At 37.5% G+C, this 19,541-nt stretch overlaps 1 protein-coding gene across 2 annotated transcripts in view; it reads right to left on the reverse strand.

Annotated features, from left to right (window-relative positions):
• Positions 1-19,321, reverse strand: part of adam28 (ADAM metallopeptidase domain 28) — a 43,143-nt gene extending 23,822 nt beyond the window's left edge. Inside the window, exons 1-11 of one of the 2 annotated variants that reach the window (XM_057831132.1) lie at positions 19,120-19,321; positions 11,666-11,927; positions 11,394-11,586; positions 6,722-6,810; positions 6,336-6,412; positions 5,938-6,016; positions 4,893-4,969; positions 3,299-3,482; positions 583-645; positions 444-515; positions 129-298 (exon numbers count right to left, since the gene is read on the reverse strand). In XM_057831132.1, the coding sequence (XP_057687115.1) occupies positions 129-298; positions 444-515; positions 583-645; positions 3,299-3,482; positions 4,893-4,969; positions 5,938-6,016; positions 6,336-6,382 (692 nt within the window). In that variant the 5' untranslated portion in view covers positions 6,383-6,412; positions 6,722-6,810; positions 11,394-11,586; positions 11,666-11,927; positions 19,120-19,321. Of the gene's footprint in view, positions 1-128; positions 299-443; positions 516-582; positions 646-3,298; positions 3,483-4,892; positions 4,970-5,937; positions 6,017-6,335; positions 6,413-6,721; positions 6,811-11,313; positions 11,587-11,665; positions 11,928-19,119 lie in introns of both variants that reach the window. The other variant, XM_057831131.1, reaches the window with a different exon arrangement.
• Between the last annotated feature and the right edge of the window lie 220 nt (positions 19,322-19,541).

The raw sequence follows: 19,541 nt of genomic DNA on the forward strand, positions 1-19,541 counted from the left end.
TGTCAGCAGGAAGTCAAGCTTCTCTTTTTCGTATTGCTAAAACACGCATTATTCAGTTAATTTCTTCGATAACTCAAGGGTCTTAATTCAATTTTGTACTGGATTCTGTTAGTAAAACCCATTCAGACCTGATAAGGTGTGCATTGTCGTGTTTTTTTCTCTTGACCAGCACAGAATTCCTCCATGTCATGAAAGCATTTAGATTAGCTCCAGCTGGAGGAGTGATGGTGATCAAGTCACCATTAGACCAGATTTCCAGCCCAACAAGAGCGATGAAGGTTCTTAAGGGCTTGTATACCTGCACAACACAAAAATCAGGTCAGTGAAATCATAAAAAACACATATGTTCATAAATGCGTACCCTATAGACCTCTGTTGCAAAACATGGCAATAAACTGTCATACTATGTCAACGAAACCTCACAGGCCTATTGTTTGACTCACCATGTTGACAAAGTTGACGACTTCAAATATCCTCCTTCTCAGCTCGGTTTGATCCCTTTTCATCTTCACATACTGAAACCACGTTATCATTTTAGTGCCGGGTAACTCCAAATTACTCAATATATGTACAGTATCTTACCTCACGGTTATCAGCAACAAGGTAGAGCTCGATGTATTTCTGTTGTTGAACTATAGAAATACCCTGAAAGTAAAGTTATCATGTCATTGTCATGTCTTACAACTGCTTATCAACACATCAACATATTGCATATATATAACTATTGTGGATAAAAACTGTCATGACTTCATTAAACCTGACACAATGTACATTATAGCTCCTTTCACAAACATATGCCAGTAAATTCCTGTGCAAGGTGATACGGGATTTAGTCGCGTCATTGCTTTCAAGCATGTAGAGATATCCCGGGAATGACGTGGGTTGGACACTTTCACAGACTTCTCCCGTGTTGCCCACTGGCACTCTCTGTGTGAGGAGGGCTTCTGGCGCGATTTTATAACTCGGACATTAAGTCATTTTTGGTCGGGATCGACTGTCACAATTTAGGTCAAATCCTGTTTTGTTACAGAGCCGGTTGTGGGAGCGTTCTGACATCGTAACTGCAGCCAATTCAAGCTCATCAAGATTGTATTTAAGCCCAGGCGATCCAAGAGAAGGGTGCCGAGATATTAACTTGCTGGGCGCCATTCGACACCTCTGCCGCCCATGTTTTCAAATCCCCTATGTTGTGTTGGTATTTAAGCGTGTTTGTTTTGTTGACTTATCGGCTCTCTGCCTACCACTTTGGTTAGAATTATTGATTCCCATCGACCTACTGTCACAGACCCATTGTGTTATTCCCCCATTTCTGCGATCGCATGTATTTTTGATTGTATTTAAATAATAAACCCTCGAACGCCTCCCTCCATTGTTTTCTGGTTTGAGGTACAACCTTGTTTCCGTAGTTCCGGACCCTTACATCGGCTACAAAATAAAACACATATTCCCAAAGCTGGACAATGGACTCTCTTTCTCGGCTCTACGATCCAGGAGCAATTTAATTTCGTTATGTTTTCAGTTCAAGCTTTTTTAGCTATTTGCAGCTTGCTATGTTGATAATTGCGATGTTTGTTTACCGCTTTTTGCCTTACTGTGAAGAAAGAAGAAGTGACGATCGGCCCGCCATGATATTTACGTCATCAGTTATTGTGCCCTGATCCGGGAATTTAATGCTTGCTTTTACATACGCTCATACGCTACGTCCTGGGAAAATCCCGGGCATTACACTGAGACGTGACCCATGAAATGTTCGCGTAATCGCCGTGTCAGTCGACCAGGGAAATTGCTTCCACATACAAGGGCTGCCCGTTTAAATCCTGGGATTTTAACGGTGTTTAGGCGTATGTGAAAGGGGATTACTTTTACTCCTGCCAGTAAGGGAAACCTACAGAAGGCGGAGGTTGTGTTTTTAGTTCCGTATATCTGTATGTTTGTGTTCAAGATAACTCAAGAATGAATAAGGATTATTATCAAACTGATTCAATGGAAGAGGTGATTAAATTTTGGGGTAATGAGGTCATAGAGCTGCTATTGGTTGACAACCAGTTCAGGGTGTACGACACCTCCTGCCTATAGTTACAGTGTCTCACAAAAGTGAGTACACTCCTCGCATTTCTGCAGATATTTAAGTATATCTTTTCATGGGACAACACTGACAAAATGACACTTTGACACAATGAAAGGAAGTCTGTGTGCAGCTTATATAATAGAGTTAATTTATTTTCCCCTCAAAATAACTCAAAATATAGCCATTAATATCTAAACCCCTGGCAACAAAAGTGAGTACACCGCATGGGAACTACGTACATCCCTAAATGTCCAAATTGAGTACTGCATGTCATTTTCCCTCCAAAATGTCACGTGTCTCGTTACAGGAGTGCTGTCAATATTGCTGCAGATATTGAAGAGGTGGGGGGTCAGCCTGTTTGTGTTCAGACCATACGCAGTACTCTACATCAAATTGGCGTGCATGGCTGTCACCCCAGGAGGAAGCCTCTTCTCTTCTGAAGACGGTACACAAGAAACCCCGCAAACAATTTGCTGATGACATGTCAGCGAAGCACATGGATTACTGGAGCCATGTTCTCGTCTTCAGAAGAGAAGAGGCTTCCTCCTGGGGTGACAGCCATGCACACCAATTTGATGTAGAGTGTGGCGTATGGTCTGAGCACTAACAGGCTGACCCCCCACCTCTTCAATGCTGACAGCACTCCTGTAACGAGTCACATGACATTTTGGAGGGAAAATGACAAGCAGTACTCAATTTGTACATTTATGGATGTACGTAGTTCCCATGCGGTGTACTCATTTTTGTTGCCAGGGGTTTAAATATTAATGGCTATATTTTGAGTTATTTTGAGGGGAAAATAAATGAACTCTATTATATAAGCTTCACACAGACTACTTTTTATTGTGTCAAAGTGTCATTTTGTCAGTGTTGTCCCATGAAAAGATATACTTAAACATCTGCAGAAATGCGAGGGGTGTACTCACTTATGTGATACACTGTAGCTGGGACCAGCTCCAGCAATGCCCGTGACCCTCACTATATTAAGTGTTTCAGACGATGAATGAATGAATGCTGTCACAGAGGTCGGAAAAGGAATTTTGCGATAACTTGATAATGGATTAAAAAGAAGGGTAAAGTTCAGGAATATGGCTATGCTTTGAATTTGGCTGCTTTGGCAGGAATCTGATCTGTCAGAGTGCTATCCTACTTTTTAAATTTCACTATCTGTAGTATCTGAGACTGTACTATGCATGCTGTGTAAGAGTATCATAGATGTGATTGTCGAACCGCTGATCTGGAGCGACTGCGGCTTGTTGGTGGCTCAATGTCTGTGTCCCATGTAGTGTTGGTGACGCCGCACACGGCAGGTGTGTTGTCCTTCTCGTTAAACTTCATTACAGCGTGCTCCCCCTCATCATTACCGGAAAGGGGCTCAATCAAGTATCTCTGGGCTGATGTCCTGAAATAACCCCTAAAATGAAAAAAGATAAATATTTGAAAAACAGTATGGCTTTGCAGTGCTAGACATACAATCCATTTTGACTGGAGGCTGGCAGCGTATGATCACTGCCAGGTCTCCCAATCAAAAAAGATTGGAAGTCTACCATCAACTTCAATCAATCAACTTTATTTGTATAGCACATTTTAAAAATCCGCCAAGGAGACCAAAGTGCTTTACATATCATAAAACAACAAAATAAGTTAACTTTCAAAGAAAAACAAACACGACAATAAAATAAACAGTCATTGCACATTAAAAGCTGAAGAAAAATAAAATGTTTTAAGGCGTGATTTAAAATCCGTAAGTGAAGGGGCCTGTCTAATAGTGAGTGGTAATTGGTTCCACAGCCTGGGCGCCATCACTGCAAATGCCCGGTCACCCCTAAGCTTCAGCCTTGATCTTGGGACTTCTAGAAGCAGGTGGTCAGCTGATCTGAGGGTTCTTGTTGGACTGTAAGGCTGAAGCAGTTCTGACAGATATGCTGGCGCGAGATTATTCAAACATTTAAAAACAAAAAATTATATCTTAAAATGTATTCGGTAATGTACTGGGAGACAGTGAAGAGATGCTAAAATCAGGGTGATATGTTCGCGCCTGCGGGTTTTAGTTAGGAGTCGAGCAGCAAAGTTTGGCACAAGTTGTAGACGGGCCAATGCAGCCTGACTGACGCCTACCATTGTCAATCGCACTGAAAGATGAACATTCAGAGCCATTCTTCCCGGTTTAAATTAATTGCAGGTCTGTCATTGTCAATGGCGGGCAAATGAGTTAACAGTTTGTTTCATTTAGATGATGTTGAAGACACGCTACTGACTAGCGCTGCAATGATTAATCAATTGACTCGAGTAATTCGGTTAGAAAAAAGATTCAAATTAAATTTTGCTGCCTCGAGTATTCGTTCAATTAAAGTGGTGTTTTGTTTTTGTTTTTTTTTGGTTGGATACACTGACCTCTAATAGCAACAGTGAATATGACATAACTCATTTCACATGGCTGAATCCACCTGCTCCCTGTTAAGACCAACAAGTTTTTGTTTGAGCTAATTTTTTTTTTTTTTAATGCATTTGTAATTTTTGTGGGAAAATATGTTCAAACCATTTGCTAAGAGCATTGTAAAAATCAAAACAAAAAAAAACGTATTTTTTTTAAAACCGTTTGAGGATCAGATCAGGTATTTTATTTTTTTACGTTTCTTATCCGATTACTCAATTATTCAAACTAACTAGTTCATCGATTAATTGACAACAAAAATAATCGATAGCTACAGCCCTACTACTGACAATAATAAAATTCCTGTAATATTTTGTCCATTAAGCTAAAATGCAGTGGCTCTTATGTATGATTTTGGTAATTTAATTGAATTAAAGTTGCAGGCCTTACCGAAGTCCATCACAAGTGCTGATGCTAATCGTCGACTGGCTTTCATTCACAATCTTCCCGTGATAGTAACAGTGATCCTGCAAAAAACATGTGATTATGTATTTTATTATAACTCACTTATACAGCTGGTGATTAACTACAAAGTACCGTAATTAGGTTATATGTACCATGATTTTCGGACTATAAGGCGCACCCAGCAAATTTTACTCAAAAACGGCATTTGTTCATAGATAAGTCACACTGGAATATAAGCCGCAGCTGTCCTCACTGTATTGTGGGATATTTACCCCAAAAGATATTAACCTGTAACACTTTATTTGACAGTGGCATCATAAGACCAAATGAACCACCATGAATCTTTCTACCAAATTGGCTGAAAAGCTTCATTGCTTCAAGAAGCTTCGTTTGGCCATCTTTGCTCGCTTGAGGGAGACAGTCAACCTCTGCTGCCACCTGCTGTCAACACTGTTGTAGTCCAACATGCCTCCTAGCATGCATTGCAGTGCCACCAATTTAAATAACAATCAAAATTCATGTTCTGTGCTAATTATTTCTTCAGTTACTGTTTCAGTTGTTTCATGAATTGCTAGTTGGAAACAATTTATTTGACAGTGGTGCCATAACACCGTCATAAGACCATCACAATTATGACATGACATTGCCATGAGCATTAATAGCCTATGACAGATATTATTTTGTGTCATCCGGCAAATTATCTCACTTTTGAATGGATGTAATAGATCCGAACTGGACATAAATGGAGTTAATGACATAATTTGCTGGATGACATCTGTCATATGCATTAATTAAGGCCCATGATAGTGTCATGTCATAATTATGACGGTCTTATGGCAGTCTTATGATGCCGCTGTCAAATAAAGTTTTACCTATTAACCTAAATAAATCAACAAATAAGCCGCACTGCACTAATAATAATAATAATAATGCATTTTACTATAAGTCACTGGATTCAAAATGAGGGAAAAAAGTAGCGGCTTATAGTCTGAAAATTACGGTACATTATATACATCTGAAAAAAATATACAATGTCATTTGGAGAGGTGGTGACTTGCGTGCCATCTTCTTGGTAAAATGTCTCTGTGTAGTCTCTGGTGAGTAAGCCACTGTGATTAAAAAAAAACACATGACGTTATCTGTCATATGTTAATAACCACACAATTGTTGCGAAATCATGGAAGTAGCATGAGTAATATGTGTTTAAAAAAACAATGCTGACCAAAAGCAAATGTGGCACAGACATAAATATCTTCATTAGCATTGACGATGAATATAAAAAGGATCTCAAGCTGTGAGAACAGTCTGCAATCACGAATTTTCCATAGGAAAAAAAGCACTTAAACTATTCCTCCGGCATTATCAATTAACTACAAATTAGACAGCACATTAAACACTACCCAATTTTATGCAGAAATATGCACTTACTTGTTCTTTTGTAAGTGCATTACAATGTCTCTTCCTCCTACTGTCATTGCGTACTTAATGGTCTCTGGCCTGACGTTCTGAAGAGGAACAGAAGAGATTGCTTCATCAAAAGAAGTGTGAAAATTACCTTCACTGTTCTCCATCTGGATCATTTAACGATCTTGGTAATATGCATTTTATGTGATGAAAATGTATAGTAAAAGGGGAATATACCATATATTCAATACAAACACAACTAGCACTTCACCACATCCTTCATTTTATGGGTTTTCTGATAGTGTTCTATTAAATGGACTGAGGAATAATTATGCATACTATGTTTCTAGTATTACTTGAAACAACAAATTAAATCAGAATAAGCCTGGTATTTTGTAGTCTTTGCTCACCCCGGTGTCTCTTCTTCTGACAGAGTGAAGCCTGACAGTTCGAACAATCTCATAGTCCTTTCCTTCTTCAAAGACAGGAGCGTGGCTGTCTGTTCAGGTAAAACATCTGTTCATGAATCATATATTTTAAATTAATCTGTTTTCAAATTTGAGTAACGTGCAAAAAGCCCAATGCTAAAAAAATCCTCTGTGGGTTCCATTGGACGTGCAGCATAGAAGCATAGTGTTAAAATAAAAGAAAGTGATCATTCACTTATTATTACTATCCAAACACAAGGTGTGGACACTAGATATCGTAAAAATGAAAACGTGCAGTATTTAAACTACAACGCTTACTTTGTCAACAAATTTCTACTACCCTTGGTCCAAACGTTGTCCACTTTTTTTTGCAAAAATGAGAGTTATTGTTTCCATAAGCGGATTTTCGGGGGTGGGGGGGGCAGACCCTGCCTGGTGGCCGAAAAGTGTCATTGCATGTAATTGACTTTCCTATACAATATATGTTTTTAACATTAAGAATTTTCCGGTAAAATATTGTCAACAAAAGTTGTAAAGCAATGGTCCCCAAACTACGGCCTGCGGGCCGGATACGGCCCACCTCCACATTTGGTCCGGCTCCCTGAACAATACAAGAGAGCATTTTTTTTTTTCCAATAGTATTATTTATTTCCTGGCTGTTTTCTGTGAAGAACCCAGAGACGGTTATTTGGTTCTTATCTATTTAATTAATAAGTGTTATTATTATATTATATTATATTATATTATATTATATTATATTATATTATATTATATTATATTATATTATATTATATTATTATTTTTATTTTTATTTTTATTTTTATTTTTATTTTTATTTTATTTACTTTTGTTCCGTGAAGAATCCAAAAAGGGTTATTTGATTGTGGCTTTCTGAAAAACAATATTTTTTTACATTTAGGCACTCCTGCAATCGTCACACTTTTTCTGTTACAACTGACCCCGGCCCCTCATCAGAGAAGGGAAAAGTTATGTGGCCCTCACAGGAAAAAGTTTGGGGATTCCTGTTGTAAAGCAATAAACCAAACAAAAAAATTAATAAAATGAACAAAAATAGATTTTTATACTGGGTCAAAATTATTTTTTGAACAGATTATGTGACTAGCACCTCAGACGGTCATTTGTATACTTAGCCAAAACCAACCGTGGATCGAAAAGGCAAGATGGATAGGCTATATGTATTTATTTTATTTTTTTTAAACCTAAGCTTTCAAAAGCGACAACAACTACTGAGCAAGAACCAAGGATTGAAAATGTGGACCATGAAATGCTAGAGACCACCGTCAAAATGGTGAGCAGAGTTTCAATTTGCCCCACTAAAGACGCTAATTGAATAACAGAGCCACCACCGGTGTTTTGCCAATGTAGTTACCAGTGTTGTTAATAACAGCGTTAGAATATAACTGCGTTACTAACGGCGTTATTTTCTTCAGTAGTGAGTAATCTAATTATTACTTTTCTCATCTTGGCAATGCCGTTACCGTTACTGAGGCGCAAAAGGCATGCGTTACTATGCGTTACGATCTTGTTTGACTGACGCGAGAAAAGTCTGAAAAAGACGGACTCACGGAGACGGGAGAGCAGAGCAGGAGTGGGGAGGAGGCAAGGGAGTGTGACGCCGTTGCAAACGCGATGCTACTATGCTAGGTGGCTCCAATAATACCTGACTGTAGCTGATAGCCTACAAACTACGCCCACATGATGCTTCAGTAGATATCACATATATAAAGAACTAGATGCAAATGGCAGACACGGCGGCATTAGCAACATATATAATAAAGAACTAGATGCGTTAGTAAACAGCCGCCATCTTAAAGCAGTAGACGTCTCATGAAGGCTCTGTTGTAGAGAACCTTCCTAGTGAACCTAAGTCACTTTTTATCTAAAATGCTCCTAAATTGGCAAAACTTAACTTACCGTAAATCTATCTTTAAATGATGAAACAGTTTTAAAACTTACACATGTCGAAAATAGACAGAGGGGAACTAATGCAATAACGGGAGCAATTTTCACAACTTTAACGGTTGATTCGCAACATTAAATGACTTCCACACATTGCAAAGGTTACTATCTAGTTATCGCAATATCCGCAATACTCCTGTGTCTAGTAAGTTTAGGGTAAAGAATTGGGCTAGTTTTGCCAATTGTCCCAAAACTTCACATTGTTTTTTTTAATTTTTTTTTTTGCTGAGAAAAAAAAAACATGAAAATTATCACCAGTTACTTTGCCATGTAACTAATTACTCATACATTCAGGTAACTGAGTTACTAACACAATTACTTTTTGGGAGAAGTAATTTGTAACTGAAATTAATTACTTTTTTAAAGTAAGATTAACAACACTGGTAGTTACCCCCGTCAAAAATTGTGTCCCCTGGCCGTGCACACACACATTAGGTTTGAGGGTTGTCGACTTAAACAATTAATTGAAGCCAGAAAGGGACCACAGTTATATATTTTGGACATCGACGTTTACTAAACTGGAAAAACTCCATACGGGACTTGAATTACAGTAAGAAGAGTTATTGGTCATCCTACGAGTAAAACAGTGAAACATTGCCTTTTTTAATGTTCAGTACGTATGTTACGGTACACGACAGAAAAAAAGTTGTTTTTTTTATGAATGTGCCATGTTTTAAAACCTCCTACATAACCAAAACACGGAAATCAAGCAAATCAGTGCAGTGCAGTGGCTCCACCCATAGGGTAACTACATTGGCACAACACCGGTAGGCATACAATATTCAATGGATGACGATCTTGGTGAAAAGTATAGCCTAAGCAGCCTGATTTTAGAATTCCCCTCAAGAATGATGGGAAACAAAAATGCTAATTTTTAACTTATCATTATAAATATTTTTGTAAGTTAATTCTATTGCCGACACTGCATTTCGGGGTCATCAACATATTGTGCCCCCCTGCCCCAAAAGTCAAACTCCGCCTATGGTTGCTTCTTATAAAATGTCAAGTTTTTTTTAACTATAGAATCCTCATTTTCTTAAAACAAAATATCAAAGGCACTGTACTTAACATATGGCGGAAAAAACAGACAAGACTGAAAAAGCAGTTTCTGCCCTTGAACCCATCTTTAAAATAGACTGCTGTATTTTAAGCCAAAAGAACTATTGTGTTTGATAGAACAATATGTCTATATGCTGCAATAGCAGATTCATGGCGAATTAAGCCCCCAAACTATTTTTAATTTGTCCGTTTACCCTGGAAACCCCCGTTTACAGACGTCGCGCAACGACTTTTGTTTCAACCTAGCCATAAAAAGAAGGTAAGTAATCGTATTTATTATTCACAATGTCTGTCATTTTTAGCTTAGAATCATTAATTGATGTCCAATATTTAGTATTGGAAAAAAAAAAACGACTTAAAAAAAATTATTAACTCGCATATTTTCAACTTTTAAACACATTACGTCACAATCAAAAAATTGGTGTCTGTAAAAAAGTCACGGATATCTACCTCATAACCATCTCTTGATGGTATTTTTTTTCCGTTACTGTTGCATTTTCCCCAATATTTTAGATGATAAATATTCGATCCAAACAAAGAAAAATTGAAAAATAACGTTTAAAAGGGTGAATATATGAAAAAGAACATCTCAACCACTCGTTTTCTGTGATTTTTGCATCGCGACCCTTGTTATATTACCATGTTTCACCCATAAAATCCCCCCAAAACCCAGCTGTGGCCATTCACAGCTGTGTCTTGACACTTGGTGATACATGCTACATGGAGTTTTTGAATCAAAACAAGGTAAGTATGTGATAATATCTCGTTAAAGTCGTGGCGTCTGTAATTCTGCTCTCGCCTGCTCTCGCCTCCAGATAGAGTTTTGCGGCTTCAAATGTTTTTTTTTTTTTCTTAAATGCCCTCCTGTTCAAAAATTTTCTTCCCCCGGAAAATTGAGATTTTAAGCTTTCCAATGATGTATCACACATGCATATCGTACAATTTTGAAATTTGGCCAAATTGGGGATCTCAGAGCGGAACTTCAAGTCACCTGAGTGTTTTCTGCCATATGCAATTTTTTAAGATTCAAATATTGACCTACAATGAAATTCAAAATTCTCTAAGATTGATCAAGAAGCTAAATACAAAGTAGCCACACTTGAGAAAGATGCATTCAGCATCCATGTAAATTATGTTTACCTTGATTGAAAGTTTTTAAAAAATCCTGGATCACCAGTAAAAAAAAAAAAAACCTATTCATATTATTTCACTTTTTAAATAGTTTGAGAACTACACTACACCATGTGGGAATCAGATCAGGGTATACTGTAAGTTGCCATATGATGGACAGATATCAATACATATCATTTTAGCTTGATCACCAGTCAATTATCTCACACTGAAATATCAGCTGTCATCTTCTTTTATCCAATTTGAAAAAACAAGAACAATTTCTTTGTGTTTTGACAATATTTTTTAGAACCTACGTGACAGTTTACAGTAAGACCAAAGTGCTATTTGAAACATTTAGACAATCATTCTGGGTTTAGTTATTAATTAGCCCATGTACAATCGAAATAAGTACTGTGACTTACCTGATAGCTTGAGTGAGACATTTAGGACGAAGACCCAGAATATAAGTTTAAGTGTCATTGTACTGAACAGATAGTCTCACCGATCAAGAATTATCCTCTCCACCTGCATTTTGTATTCCTGCTCCCGTGAGGCCACACCTTCATCCGCCGTCCTTGCCCCGTCACAGCTTACTTCCTCGTTGACAAACAAATTCTCCCAGTGCTCACAACTGGTCTGTGCACGCCCCTGCTACGCTTCAGGAATGCAGGAAGACTAGTGCTCTCCGATATGGCCTACATATTGTGTGCCAGTAAAATAAAAATGGAAAGATATTAATCAAGTTTTGCGAGTAATGTTAGTAAAGTCTCCTACCTTGTTTCTGAGGTAGAATTCACTTCTCTTTTTTTGTGTGTGAATCTCATAAACCACCAGACTGCCTAATTCTGCATTGCGGTTGACTAACTCGACAGGAGTCAGAATCTTACGCCACAGAGTAATTTCCTCTTATAGCATCTTGCGCGTCATTGAGTTCAAAAGTTTCAGTAAAGAGCCACTACAAGTGACCTCAGTTAGCTCTGGATTGATGCTCCTTCCCCGTGCGCTGTCCTGCACCCACTTCATGCATGCTTGCAGCCTGGGCAAAAAAAACAACAGAAGACAATAAGGCCAATGTGTCTACTGTCTGTGCAGCAGTCTTAGATAAATCAGAACATTGGGTGTTTGTGTTTGTGGGACAAGTTGCTGGCACAGAGTGCTACTTTTATCTTTGATCCATCGGTTCAAAATGATGGCTCTACCTTTTGTCAAATTTTCTCTCGTTTGTAGGCTTGTTTTTCTGCACAGCTTCCAGACAGACACAGGAATTTTAGTGCGGTATATTTGCACTGAAAACATTTATATCGGCGACTTGCCCAAAAATGACAAAAGTACAAGCAAATAGAAAAACTTCAAAGGTCCAAGAGACATTGCCGAATGCTCCACTTCTATGTTATCTAAGGGTGGTTTTATCGGTTGTTTTTAGGCTTCATGGATATTTACGCGATCGTAAAAAAGAGAGATTTAATGACGACCATTCATTCCCTGATGTTGAGGACATGACCTAGTGAAACAATGACCCCGCTGTGATGAAGCGACCACATTGTGTTCAAATAAAAAAGTCACAATCTGTTTGATGCAACTCATTTGGTTTCGACTACTCACGTTGGGTTCAGGTATACCTTTTAATTAACAGGAAGGATGGATATGAGAAGGGTTGCCGGATCAGAAAGACAATCTCCAGCCCAATCAGACCGTAAAACCTGCCCAGTTCAGTAGATACCAGCCCAAATTACAACTGTCAGTTCAAGATAAGATGTTCCCCTCATTCAAATCTATGTATAATTTTTTATTATCCTCAGAAAAATATATCAGCTGTGGTGGACAGATAAGCATCACGGGAGTTATAGTACAGTGATCCCTCGCTACTTTTCACTTCAAACTTCGCGCCCCCAGTCCATCGTGGATTTTTTTTTTTCAATTAAAGAATAAATAACAAATGCAGTATTTTATAGAGCTGTCTCCGATCCGATCACGTAGTCTCCCACTCTCGCCCCTGCCGCTTTTCTTGGTCAGGCAGGGCACAGGAGTTGCTTATTAAAGTTAAGAAAGACTGACAGACGTTAGGGTTTGATCTAGCCAGGTACGCTTGGAAGCCGAAACCTTTAAGCGCCGCATGCGACAATCATCGTTTAACTTGCAAAACAGTTGCTGTGGCATCTCATTGTGTGCAGGTGAGCAGCTTGAGTGGATTTGAGTGGACTCACTCAATGAAGCATTTAATAAAGACAAACATTTTTCTACTTTCTTCTTGTTTAAAAATAATTCGGTGGGACAGCAATATGTTGAAAACCCATCATAATTATTACATTTGTAGTGCTTAAAAAACATTTATTAAAAAAAAATATATATTAGGGCTGTCAAAATTAACGCGTTAACGCGCGTTAATTAATTTTTTAAATTAATCACGTTAAAATATTTGACGCAATTAACGCACATGTCCCTTTCAGACAGTATTCTGCCTTTTGGTAAGTTTTACAGCAAGGCGTTTTGTGCTGTCTAACAGCGAACTCTTGTGGTCGCTTTGCGACATGGTTTATTTTTTTCTTGCCAGTTCAATATGGCTGCACGACGTCTCGGACTGACGCCTACGTTGTAATGTTGTGCTTATATGATCCTTGGAAAAGATTTGTCCGTAAGTATGGTTGTTGTAAAGAATGTACATATTATGTTAATAAGCGAAATGTTATATTTTTTGTATGAGACGCTTTTTGTTTATGTTTAGTCAACCTGTATAGCGTGCTAAGCTAACGTTGTTGCTAATGCAATGCTTGTTTACTTTTTTTTTGTAGTTTTACGTAAATGGTCTAAAGAGGACAATGGTTTGAGGCCATTTTATTAATAAATCAGATGAAAAAGGAAGAAGTCTGATTATTAAGGCGTCGTTCACTAGCTGTCTCGCTTTGGAAAAAGTAGACGCTTCGGAGTGAGGACAGCATAGACAGATTTAAATGACAGTAGAGTGAAATGCCCACTACAGTCCTTATGTACCGTATGTTGAATGTATATATCCATCTTGTGTCTTATCTTTCCATTCCAACAATTTATTTTACAGAATATATATATATATAATTCACAGAAAAATATGGCATATTTTATAGATGGTTTGAATTGCGATTAATTGCGATTAATTACGATTGATGAATTTTTAAGCTGTAATTAACTTGATTAAAAATTTTAATCGTTTGACAGCCCTAATATATATATATATATATATATATATATATATATATATATATATATATATATATATATATATATATATATATATATATATATATATATATATATATGCATAGTTTTTTAAAAAATTATACTTTGGGAAAAAAGTGAAAAAAGATGTCTTATATGTTTCTCTTTCCAATGCTAAATATGAAAAAAAAAAAAAAAATACACTTCACGGTTTTTCACTTTTCGCAGCAGGTTCTGGTCCCTATTAACCGTAAAAAATGAGTGATCACTGTAGTCCTTTGAAAAGGTACAGTAAAAAAATATTGCATATTCTGCATCTAATGCAATGTTATGTCATTTTTGTGATCATTTTGTTGAATTTGATTGTGTACCTACAGATCAGTAATTACATCAATTAAGAGCTCACGCATTGTGTGGTGCTAAAATGCCAGTTGATGCTAATGATTCTGTAAGCAAGCAACGGAGCGGAAAATTAAGGTGTAGACATAAAAGTTTAAATGTCAAAACTAATCAAAAACCCCTTCTGAACCTGCCAAATTTTGTCAACGGTAACCAAAATTTAATCAACCTGTCCCATGCAATCTTGGCAGCAATGGATATGTGCTGTGTTCATTCTGTAGCCGAATTAGTAGGCTTTGTAGCAAAACAGATAAACCCAAAAGAAATTGGCATGTTTTGTGACTTAAGGTGATAATATTAGTTTGTTTTTGTTTAATTTAAGCAACTTTTTACTTACATATTATAGTAGTTCATGTTCACTTTGCTTGTATAAATCACTGGCGGAGTCCTGTTTTGCCTGATATTGACTTAAGCTGTTTCTGAAATGCAGTTTTTTTCCCTCCAGATGTAAAGAAACACACACCATCCAATGTAACTTTAGATTAGTCAGCCCATAGAATCACCGTTGTTTTTGTCAACGATGACGATAACGAAAATATTTCATGACGATGACGAAACAAAAACGTGTCTTGGGAGATTAAAACATAACAAAACGAATGCAAGTTTTCGTCTGACGAAACAACAGGACGAAAATGTGACATAATTTCTGTAATATGTACATCAGCCTGCAAAGTAGCAGTGTTTGGGTCATGTCACACATGTGACATATCCTGCACCCCCACCCTGACCGTATTTAGGAAGTCCTTCAAACTAGGCTGCGCTCCAGGTTGGCTTGTTTTGAAACACATAGTAAGATTTGTTTTATTATCTTTGCATGAGAGAATTTGCAGTGTTGCTTTAGCCTTTAAATGTCTGCACTGCTGAGCGATCATCACACACTAAATGTAACTCACAGCGTTAGCTTTAGCATTTAGCAAGTGTTATCTTTAATCCCTTGGACTTTTTTTTTTTTTTTTTAAACATCCAGTTCGTGGCTTCCTGGTGGGTTTAATCAATTTAAAATAATGTACTGGTTTCCTGCTGAGTGTGTATTATCATCACGAAGAACCATTTTGATCAATCATCGACTAAAACTAGACGAAATTTGTCTGAGATTTTGTTAACTAAAACTAAACAATGAACATATGCGGAGATTGAGAGGGGGTCGGGGGTGGGAATACCTCCCCCCCAGTGGCCAAAAATATCATTGCATGTAATTGACTTTCCTGGTAAACAGTGTATATGAATTTAAAATTAAGACTTTCCCAGTAAAATATTTGTCTATAAAAGTTGTAAAGCAATAAAACAAACAACAAATATTAATGTTATGAAGAACAAAAAAATTATAATGGGTCAAAATTACTTTGCAAACAGATCATGTGACTAGCATCTTAGAGACAGTCATTTGCTTTGCATAGCCCCCCCCAAAAAAAACAACCTGCGACCAGTGTTGTTAATCTTACTGAAAAAAAGTAATTAATTATAGTTACAAATTACTTCTCCCAAAAAGTAATTGCGTTAGTAACTCAATTACCTGAATGTAAGAGTAATTAGTTACTTGGCAAAGTAATTGGTGATAATTACTTTTTTTTTTTCCCTCAAAAAAAAAAAAAAAAAAAAAAAAAAAAAAAAAAACATGGTACAATTGGCCCGAGCCCAATTCTTTACCCTAATTTACCCTTTACCCTGAATCAACTGTTAAAAGTTGTTAAAATTGCTCCCATTATTGCATTTGTTCCCTTCTCTCTACTTTCGACATATGAAAGTTTTAAAACTGTTTCATCATTTAAAGATAGATTCAAGTCAAGATTTTGCCGATTTAGAAGTTTTTTAGATAAAAAGTTACTTAGGTTCGCTAGGAAGGTTCTCTACAACAGAGCCGTCCTAAAAAGTCTGGAGCTTTAAGATGGCGGCTGTCTACTAACGCATTTAGTGCCATGCAGTGTTGTTAATTTTACTTTAAAAAAGTAATTAATTACAGTTACAAATTACTTCTCCCAAAAAGTAATTGCGTTAGTAACTCAGTTACCTGAATGTAAGAGTAATTAGTTACTTGGCAAAGTAACTAGTGATATATATATTTTTTTTTCTCAAAAAAAAAAAAAAAAAACCACAGGTCACACAATGTGAAGCTTAAAGGGTTTGGGGGACAATTGGCCCTAGCCTAATTCTTTACCCTCCGCTTAACTAGACACAAGGGTATTGCGATAACTAGCTAGTAACCTTTGCTATGTGTCGAAGTCATTTAAAGTTGTGAATCAATCGTTAAAGTTGTTAAAATTTCTCCCGTTATTGCATTAGTTCCCTTCTGTCTACTTTAAACATGTGTAAGTTTTAAAACTGTTTCATCATTTAAAGATAGATTTAAGTTAAGATTTTGCCGATTTAGGAGCATTTTAGATTTAAAAAATTTACTTAGGTTCGCTAGGAAGGATCTCTACATCAGGGCCTTCCTGAGAGGTCTACTGCTTTAAGATGGCGGCTGTTTACAAACGCATGTAGTCCTTAAAACATGTTGGCAATGCAACAGTGTCTGTCATTTGCATCTAGTTCTATAATATGATATCTACCGTGTCATGTGGGCGTAGTTTGTCGGCTATGGCTGCAGTCGGGTATTATTGGAGCCACCTAGCATCGCGGTTGCAACGGCGTCTTCCCCACTCCTGCTCAGCTCTCGTCCCCGTGAGTCCGTTTCTCTCAGACTTTTTTTTATTCAACCAACTTAGTAACGCATAGTAACGCACGCCTTTCCCGCCTCAGTAACGGTAACGGCGTTGCCAAGATGAGAAAAGTAATTAATTAGATTACTCATTACTGAAAAAAATAACGCCGTTAGTAACGCCGTTATATTGTAACGCCGTTATTAACAACACTGCCTGCGACACAAGAGCAAAGATGGATATACATACTTTTTTCAAACCTAAGCTTTCAAAAGAGACAACTACTGAGTGAGAACCAAGGATTGAAAATGCCGACCATGAAACGCCAGAGAGCACCACCAAAATGGTATTTCAGTTTGCCCCACTAAGGACTTTAATTGTACAACAGAGCCACAGCCACCACCGGGCATACCATACTTAATGGATGATGATCTTGGCCAAAAGTATCAATTGTTGTCAAAATGTTTCAATTCCATGGAATCGTTTGGCAGTTTATCTAACGATTCTCTTATCGATTCCAAACAGTAGAGTACAATTTATGTCACGTAATTTACGCATGCCAGACGCATTGGATTCACCATGGGAGTTTACATAATTATTCGAAGAGGGACCACCCCCCAAGTATAATCTGATGAGTGATTATGCATTTATTTTCACAGGCCAACTCATTATTCATGAGACTACTTAAAGAAATGGTGATTTTTTTCCAAAAAAGTCTATTAATGGGTCTACCGTATTCCTCGTCGAATACTCTATGAGAAAAATATAACATATATGCATCTAAAATAATCCTAAACTATTTCATTAGCAATTTTAATACTCCTGTTAGAACGGTTCCTTGGGTATGCATTCGTTCCCATAGCAACCAGTCAGTTACTTGCTGTTATTGTACTACGTCAAAAGCGCTGCGTATTGTGGGACCGAGAATAGGCGTAAGGTGCTCATTTCGAGGAGAGTGTGGCCACCTGTTAATCTGTGTGCGTCCATGAACGAATGTATTTCCTTTTCATGCCATAAAGTTCTTATAATAAGTTAGAGCCATTATAAGCGCAACCGTTTAGTGTTTTTACTGTTACTGCGTCTCCTGCTCGTCCTCGCTGTGTCGAGGAGAGCATTGTTTAGATTATAGTCGTGTTGTACATTTGTGTTAAGAGGAAATGTGTTTGTTTAGCATTTTAAGATGATGTTGTACATCCATATGAGTGTACAGTGCTTAGTTTTCGCCACTTTTATGGCCAAGATGACCGCACGTGCACACAGCGTGCTTCCGGGTTCTGTGTGCACCTTGTGTTCATTACACTGTAGGAGTCATGTATTTGTGTTATTGACTGCTTTACAGTCAATTTGCATTATTTATTGCATCAGCACTAATTTTCTTTCCTTTCAGAACCACACATAAACCCACACACTTGGTCATTGAGTTATTCTCATATCAAGTGCCATTGCCTATATATAGTCCTGCCTGTTGCCAAGTTGGATTAAAAGTGCCAAAGACCAACTCCACTCTCCGCTCCTTGTGCTCTAAACGACACCCCGAGGCGAATGAACCATAAAATATATTGAACCTAGAACCTTATACAGTCCATTAGTCCAAATTAGAATCGATAAGAGAATCGATAAAGAATCGAGTCATTAAGTAATATCGATAACTGAATCGGAATCGTAAAAATCTTATCAATTCCCATCCCACACACACACAGCTGGGATGCCTGTATGTACGAGCATGGGCTAAGCTACTATCCAAGCATATATCATGTAAGTTAATTTTATTGCTGACACTGCGTTTCGGTCATCAACATTTTTGCCCCCCCACCCCCCGCCGCAAAAGTCAATGTCCGCCTATGACAAAGACGAACATCTTTTGAAATGATAAAAATAGAGACTAAGAGAGACTAAAAGACTAAGACAAAAATTAAAATGGCTGCCAAAAACAACTCTGCATAGAATATTCTTTTTTCCCCCCTATTTTCAACTTCTCTCTTATTGTTGAGTCACACTGACCTTAACTGAGCCAAAATGGCCTGCAGGTCTTCAGATGTTGTCCTGTGTTCCTTTTTGACCTCCCGGGTAAGTCATTGCTGTTATGCTCTTATTTTTGTAGGCTGGCCACACCTGGGAATGTTCACCGCTGTTCTGTTTTCTCTTTTTGTGGCTAATGGCTCTCATCGTAATTGGCAAGACTCCTGAAGCTTTAGAAATAACTTTCAAGACTAATAAATGTCTTTTCTGATTCTAAAGATCTTGAGATTATCTGAGTTTCAGATAACTGTTGTTTTAGCTTTGTTTCATGATGAAATCTCTGTCAGCACTGCTTCAAGGTTCAAAGTTGAATTGCAAGCACTGAAAATTGATGGACAGATACTGTAACATTATGCTTGTTTGGGTTTGCTCCAGTTTCTTCTGTTCACAGATTGTCATTCAAT

Source organism: Corythoichthys intestinalis, chromosome 3 (genome assembly GCF_030265065.1).
Source record: "Corythoichthys intestinalis isolate RoL2023-P3 chromosome 3, ASM3026506v1, whole genome shotgun sequence".
Lineage (NCBI taxonomy): Eukaryota > Metazoa > Chordata > Actinopteri > Syngnathiformes > Syngnathidae > Corythoichthys > Corythoichthys intestinalis.